This window comes from Epargyreus clarus, unplaced genomic scaffold (assembly GCF_041222505.1).
Source record: "Epargyreus clarus isolate Ecla_fem2 unplaced genomic scaffold, WU_Ecla_fem_2.2 ptg000008l, whole genome shotgun sequence".
Taxonomy (NCBI): domain Eukaryota; kingdom Metazoa; phylum Arthropoda; class Insecta; order Lepidoptera; family Hesperiidae; genus Epargyreus; species Epargyreus clarus.
In genome coordinates, this window is record NW_027332216.1 from 12,749,278 (window position 1) to 12,757,437 (window position 8,160).

General features: G+C 39.3%; 1 protein-coding gene across 1 annotated transcript; it reads left to right on the forward strand.

The window, feature by feature from the left end:
* Positions 1-5,139: 5,139 nt before the first annotated feature.
* LOC140744472 (actin, cytoplasmic A3a) lies at positions 5,140-7,508 on the forward strand. Its single transcript, XM_073076078.1, has 3 exons — positions 5,140-5,287; positions 6,045-6,405; positions 6,489-7,508. Exons 2-3 carry the CDS (start codon positions 6,056-6,058, stop codon positions 7,267-7,269), a joined length of 1,131 nt encoding a protein of 376 aa, XP_072932179.1. The 5' UTR covers positions 5,140-5,287; positions 6,045-6,055; the 3' UTR covers positions 7,270-7,508.
* The last annotated feature ends 652 nt before the right edge of the window (positions 7,509-8,160 follow it).

Sequence of the window (8,160 nt, forward strand, 5' to 3'; positions counted from 1 at the left end):
TTGACTCGACACGTGATGAGGGAATACAGAGAGCTAAAATAATATCTACGCATGAATTACCTATGATTAAGATTTATGATCAAAGCCTGGTTAAATTAGGTCATTTAAACGGTTCACAAATTATTCGTATGAAAAGTGAATCCAAAATAGCTCAGCAATTGACCAAATATTAAATCTCAGATAAAATCATTATTTTGCTCAACAAAAACAGCAAACCATGTAAGTAATTACTCATCGAATTATAGCGAATATATTTTCTCAGAGAAAGAAATAACATTTTTACTTCGAATAAACATCAAGTTTGAATTCCGACCTTGGCCTTAGAAGGCTGAAACACGTGGAAGAAGCAGCCTAAAATCGATACCGGAGTAGGTATATTAACAAAGGTATACGTTCAGAAGACCGATATCGTAAGATACATATCTAATTACTAGGGGTCGCAATACCGGACCATCTAAGCAAAACCGGTATTTTCGGTACTGACCCCAGACAAACCCGGTATTCCGGTTTTTTCGATATTTTCGAGATTAAGATAAAGTTACTAATTTTTATTAAGCATTTTACTATATAATGTTAATTTAGTGGAATTCCGAAGGAAAATAGGTCCTATTACTTAATACCAAGTTAATTACAGAAATTTATGATTTATTAACGACGTTATGAGTTCTGAATTCATCAATAAATGAATTATATAAAAATATATGTGGAAAGCTGGAAAAAAATATCTCTGTAGTCGTGCACTCTTGACAGAGTGGTCGTGGCATGATGATGACAACTGGTCAGTCATCCACAGCTGCCTTGAACAGACGCTATTGCGATCCTTCACCACCGCCTTCTATGCTGGCCTTGCGGCAACACTCGACGAGGGAACACTGTGTGCTAGATTTTATAAGGTCTGTTCAGCGAGTAGGCGATCTGCCGCGTGACCTCTTTCCATCTACCTTTCACGGAACTACAACCGTACTACTGAGTTCTCGTCCCTAAATATGCGGCCGAAATATTTTAGTATTCTAATCCAGATAATCGTAGATCCAGAGAATAGTATTTCTAGGGCATCAATTTTACGGCGATCTTGCATCCGAATCGTCTACGTCTCTGCAGCGTAGAGAAGGATAGGAAAAACTAGACTTTTCATAAGTATTATATGTAACCTAACGATAAGGCAGACGGGCTACCTGATGGAAAGCAGTCACCGTCGCCTATGGTCATTTGCAACACCAGAGGAGTCGCCAATGCATCGCCGGCTTTGAAGGAGAGCTCTTTTTACACCCCTCTTGAAGGGCCCCATGTCATAGTCCTGAGGGAATACCTCAGGAGAAAGTTCATTCCACATTTTGCACGTACGCGGCAAAAATGAACGATCAAACCGAACCGTGGAGGACCGCCACGAGTCCAGTTGATGTGGATGGAACTTCATCCTTCGGCGAGAGGTGCGATGAAGGAAAGGCGGCTTAGGCACCAGATCAAACAGTTCCTCAGAACACTCACCATTGTAAAGTCGGTAGAACTCGCAGAGGGAACCTATGTCCCTCCGCAGGCTTAAGGGTTCTAACCGATCAGAGATCGCTGGGTCATCGACGTTTCGCACCGCGCGTTTCTGTACGGAGTCAAGTGGGTTAAGCTGGTATTGTGGTGCCCCTGCCCAGAGATGCGAGCAGTACTCCATGTGGGGCCTCACTTGCGCTTCATAAAGCAGAAAGAGTTGGCCCCCAGTGAAGTACTCCTTGGCTCTGTTCAGGACGCCCAGTTTCTTTGAAGCCAACTTGGCTTTAACTTCCAAATGACTCCGATACTGCACGTCACACGAGATGTCAACTCCCAGAATCCCTACACTTTTACCAATAGTGAGCGGGGTACTTTGGAACTTAGGCGCTATGACGAATGGGGCTTTTTTAGCGGTAAACGCGCAGACTTGTGTCTTCATGGGGTTGAACTCAACAAGGGTAAGACGACCCCATTCCAAGAACTGCTCCAGAGAGTTCTCGATTTCAGACACAAGTCGGATTCTGCTTTCTTCCACGAATGTCCGAGAGGTGTCCGCACGGCCTGTGTACATACCATCTCCCGTGCTATGATCTGCATAGCAATGAATGCCACCGGTTAATAGCAGCAAATCATTGATATGCAGAATAAAAAGCGTGGGAGATAATACAGACCCTTGGGGCACGCCAGCGTTGATGAGCTCCGTGCCTGAGCAGCACCCGTCAACTACGACCTTAATATGCCGCTCAGACAGAAAGCTGGCTGTCTATGTGCACAACCTCTCGGGAAAACCTTAAGATGGTAACTTCGCGAGAAGGAGCCTATGCCAGAGCCGGTCAAAGGCCTTAGCGATGTCCAGGCTTACGGCCAATGCCTTCCCGTTGCTCTCAACAGCTTGTTCCCAAAGGTGAATGAGGTACACAAGAAGATCACCAGCTGATCGGCCCTTGCGACAACCATATTGGTCTGTCTTGGTGTTTTGTGATATGTTGCGGTTCCTCCAAATCTTATCAAGCCTATCGACAGCAGATCTTGTTAAAACGAAGATTGTGTTGGCGGGTTGTTTCTTGCCGCCTATTGTCATAATTGTCATTGTTATAAAATATTTTGAAAATATATCATCTTCCTCTAAATGTTTCTTTTATTGTGATACACTCAAGAAATATAGCATAAAACTATAGTTACTGCACTTCCTTGTCGACCCTTTTGTATGAAGTGTAATGAAAATAGTGTGGGCCCAGTGTCGTGGTCACTGTCCATTTTCCCAGACGCGATTACATATGGTATGCAACATGTCAACCTCGAGTTCATCGATTGATCGAAACACTTCAATAGGAATATCATCTATATTATTTGCTTTGTCGCGTTTTAATAAGTTAAATAGCAGCGCGTACTTCATCTTTGAATATACATAGATGGTTCTTTTTGTATATCATTTTTTGGCATATGTTGTGTATAAGGTCGACTATTAGAGAAAAGTGATATGAAGTATTTTGCCATACATTGACGATTTCCTTAATTTCGGTAACAATCACACTATCAGAATCCTCAATAGCCCATGTTCTGGATTTAAATTGATAGGTTATACATCGGATTTTTTAAGAGATCTTTTATTTCAAATCGAACCTTTTCTTTAGCTCTCCGACGAAGTTATACAATACGCCAAGTCTCACCTGACATCCAATGTTTGTTGATTTTCATAGGTTGTGTCGATTGTAACACTTGTTTAATATGGACTTTTGCATTGTGCCAGAGTCCATTGGAGTCAATTTATATGACTATAACTTTATTTTGTTTTATTTTACTTAAAACCGAAAATACCGAATATCCCGGTTTTTGTGAAATTAAAACCGGTATTAATAAGACCTAAATTTGGCCCGGTATCCCGGTATTTTCGAAATCTCGAATACCGGATTGCGACCCCTACTAATTACGTACAATTGCAATTTAGAAATATAGCAGCTGCCTATTATAATGCAAATGTGTTACGTTTGGACAAGCTGTTTGAGTATTACTAATATTATACAATTGTTATGCTAAAATAGTGTTTGCCAAAATTTGGTATTTTTATTTTATTGCCCAATCCTCTCTTTCATCACAAAAACTACATAAAAAATTACAATGTTACAACTATATTTCTTACATAAACGCTAATGAAGTTCACCTTACTAGTAGGTACCTATGTACCAGTATCTATATATATACATAGCTTCTTGATAGCTACACCTGTGAATTAAGTTACGAGTAAGGGTTGCCAGCAGTATAGAAAATATCGATCGGGACAATCTGCGGCTGACGCATTATTAACATCTTATCTCATAACATTAATACTATTTTCTACGTACAAGGCTTAGAAAATTTTGGTAAAAGAGAAACATGTTTATGAATTAACACTAAACCATTATGTAAATAACTTGCGGATCTTTCGTTACAGTTAAAATGGTAATTTTATTGCCTCTAATATATTTTATTATTAACGTTTCTAAGCTTTCATGTGTATTAAGACGAAACTATCACCATAATAGGATCATAAAAATCACATAAATGTCTAGTTATATTATATTATATTCTTTTTGCTTCTAAATAAATAAACGTTTAGTATATATACATCAATTGAATTTTTAAGGTATAAAAGGAAAAGTTAAATAGCAGGAAGTTCAACTGCTAAGTGATGTATTCTTAACTCAATATTATATAGTCAAAAGTCTTTAGTATAGTAGTGTAAGGAAATCAAAAAGCTGTCATGAAAGTTGAAGCATAAGAGCCCAAATTGAGCTGTACGGTTACAGTAACAGTTATGTTACACCTTCGTTCTAATTACAATCAAATTAAAAAACCATTTTAGGTGTAAATTTTCAGACTGTATATCTAAAAATATGTAGGTTAAATATCAGTAGCCGGTAATTACATTACTTTAAAATGCAGAGTCATAGAGAAAGTACCTACTCGTAGCTCGGAGAGATGCTTCAAATTTCAACTCAGTAATTAATACAAGATTCTATGCGCACGAAACGTTAAGTATGTTACCGTACACTTTTACGCGTAATAAATTGAGAAATTAACATTCTTCTTACAAGAATTCAATTTATCTTTCAAACCTACAAACATTTATTGCTTAATATAGCACATAAAACGATAAAAATGGAGCAAATTTAATTATAGCATTATGTGCCTATCACAACCAATATACAAAAAATATATTGGGTTCTACAATAGTTATTGTATAAAATAATATATACTTAAATTGACATTAATAAATCAAACTCCTAAAAAATGTAACATGAATTATTATAAAAATAATAATAAAATTTTTAATATCGAATTATAAATTAATATGTAAGTCATGTTACAATCAAAAACCTCGTTTTACACTTAGCCATTCTCGTTATTTCCTTACCGAGACCTCGTCATTTACTTCCGACAATTTTTAATGAGGTGTCGATTAAAGGAACCCTAAAACCTTATTATCTTACATCATTTTATATTCCACTAACGCGTCGACTCACTAGCGTGGCGGCAAAACGGCCGAGAACGCGTGAGTTTACCTTATCGTTATCACTGATAACGTGTTATTACATCCTCATATCACACCTTTATCACTATGTGCATGCGCCCTTACCATATATGGTAACGAAAATTGAGCCAACTCGCGATTGGCTGGAGTAATTGTTGCCGATACTGTGTGAATTGTGACTGATAAGACGTGTTTTATATACTATATCCTCCCAACAAGTTACTCATTTCGTGTCGTGAGCTGGACGTAGCGGCCGTATCACTAGTCACTATTTAATACATACATTTAAAAGTAAGTTTTAAAATTAAATTATTGAAATAAGTTTAAGTTATTAATATATTTTTTGGTTTGTTTAAATAACTCGGGAACCCGTTTGTGCTTCGATCGTGTTAAATGCAACGTGTTTTTTCAGTTACATAATAATTATTACAGTGTTACGTAACTAGGCGTGAAGTGAAAGAATTATAAGTTGGTTTTTATTCCGTTGAAAATTTAATACTACTTATTTTGAGCTTATTTCATTATTCTTTGCATAAAAATCTATACAATATTAATGTACAATGTACATATATGTGAAAGTGCATTCGAATTACTTCTAATTTTTAAAATAGATATTTATTTTAATCTTATATCATTTTTATTATTTTGTATGTTCAGTTAAAAATGTAACGACTATATAATTAGCAACATATTTTCTAATAGATTTCGCAATTTGTGTTCGTGATTAATTATTTTATTCCTTTTGAACTTTTTTGAGTTCTGATAAGATACTATGACGTAGTTTACATGTCTTGATTAATTTATATTGCGTTATTAACAAAAAAATCTTAGAAAGTTTTACATGACAATGTCATATTTTACGATGAAGGTGAAAGTACAATATATTGTTCAATTCCATATTTTGTATAATAATAAAGTACAGGACTATTTCAACATTTATGATTTTTGATTTTTCTAGAAATATACCTACTCAATTTCCAATCTTTGTTTAGTATGTAATTTGTTAATTTATAACATAAAGATTAAATACGATCGTAATATTTTCCAGACTAAATCAAAATGTGCGACGAGGAAGTAGCCGCGTTGGTGGTGGACAATGGGTCGGGCATGTGCAAGGCCGGCTTCGCGGGCGACGACGCGCCGCGCGCCGTGTTCCCCTCGATCGTGGGCCGCCCGCGCCACCAGGGCGTCATGGTGGGCATGGGCCAGAAGGACTCGTACGTGGGCGACGAGGCGCAGAGCAAGAGGGGCATCCTCACGCTCAAGTACCCCATCGAGCACGGCATCGTCACCAACTGGGACGACATGGAGAAGATCTGGCACCACACCTTCTACAACGAGCTTCGCGTGGCCCCCGAGGAGCACCCCGTGCTGCTCACCGAGGCGCCCCTCAACCCCAAGGCCAACAGGTGAGTGTTGAACGCATAGGTCGACCGCAACTGCAGCCGTTGCCCGCCCGCGTCCAGCCACTGACCACCACTTTCCGTTGCAGGGAGAAGATGACGCAGATCATGTTCGAGACGTTCAACACGCCCGCCATGTACGTGGCCATCCAGGCGGTGCTGTCGCTGTACGCGTCCGGCCGCACCACCGGCATCGTGCTGGACTCCGGCGACGGCGTCTCGCACACGGTGCCCATCTACGAGGGCTACGCGCTGCCGCACGCCATCCTCCGGCTCGACCTGGCCGGCCGCGACCTCACCGACTACCTCATGAAGATCCTTACCGAGCGCGGCTACTCGTTCACCACCACGGCCGAGCGTGAGATCGTGCGCGACATCAAGGAGAAGCTTTGCTACGTCGCGCTCGACTTCGAGCAGGAGATGGCCACCGCCGCCTCCAGCAGCTCGCTCGAGAAGTCCTACGAGCTGCCCGACGGCCAGGTCATCACCATCGGCAACGAGCGTTTCCGTTGCCCTGAGGCCCTCTTCCAGCCGTCGTTCCTGGGTATGGAAGCTAACGGCATCCACGAGACCACCTACAACTCGATCATGAAGTGTGACGTCGACATCCGTAAGGACTTGTACGCCAACACAGTATTGTCCGGCGGTACTACCATGTACCCTGGTATCGCTGACCGTATGCAGAAGGAGATCACCGCTCTGGCTCCTTCCACAATGAAGATCAAGATTATTGCGCCCCCAGAGAGGAAATACTCCGTATGGATCGGAGGATCTATCCTGGCGTCGCTCTCCACCTTCCAGCAGATGTGGATCTCGAAGCAAGAGTACGACGAGTCTGGCCCCTCCATCGTGCACAGGAAGTGCTTCTAATTTGCCAAGTGAGACTATTCCTAACTTATGATGATGCCCTACACCGAGACCCTGACCGGGAGGCTCAAATTACGCTTGTGATCTATTGTTTAAGTGCAGTATTTAAATAGGTTGTAAGGTATCGTAATATGCATATTACGTAAACTAACGGATCGGATCCGTTCGTGACAAAGATTTTTGATTAATTTATTAAAAGTTACTAACCTCATGTTTTTAATAAAATAATTTATACCGGTATACTTTCGCTGTTTCTTTTCCTCTATATAGTCTGTTGTTGAGACAGTACTGAAAGTACGATCACTTTGACACACAAAATATGTGTGAAGAGCGGTTTCTCGTGCATTCGCCTAGTCATTGACCGCTCTATATTATCATATTTAAGCACTTGATCCCGTTAATGTTATAAACGTATAACGTGATTTTAATTAATTAGATAATTAGTAACAACTACTGAACACGTTACAACGTAGCTTTACATTCATTTAACGTTCTAAATTACTTCAATGAATGTGGATTTTTAAATGAATAGAAATCATTGATACTTTAGCTTTCTTTTGTTACTGAATTACCAACAATTGATGTTTGTAATTCTAATAAAATGTTATACCTGGATTATTGATAATCTAATATTAGTTAAGATAAGAAATATTACTTTTGGTATTATCTAATTTTATTATTCTTACATTCAAATTAATGCCATAATGTTATGCGATAAGAATTAACGGTAATAATTTTTTTATATACATAGTACATACATAGATAATCACATTTGATAGTTCAAGTTCAACTTTCGCTTTTTTATTTCATTAAGTATACAGTACCCTAATAACAAAACGAAAACGTGCTTGGGGTATTAAATAGCTTACACTAACACGAATTTCCTCAATTGAC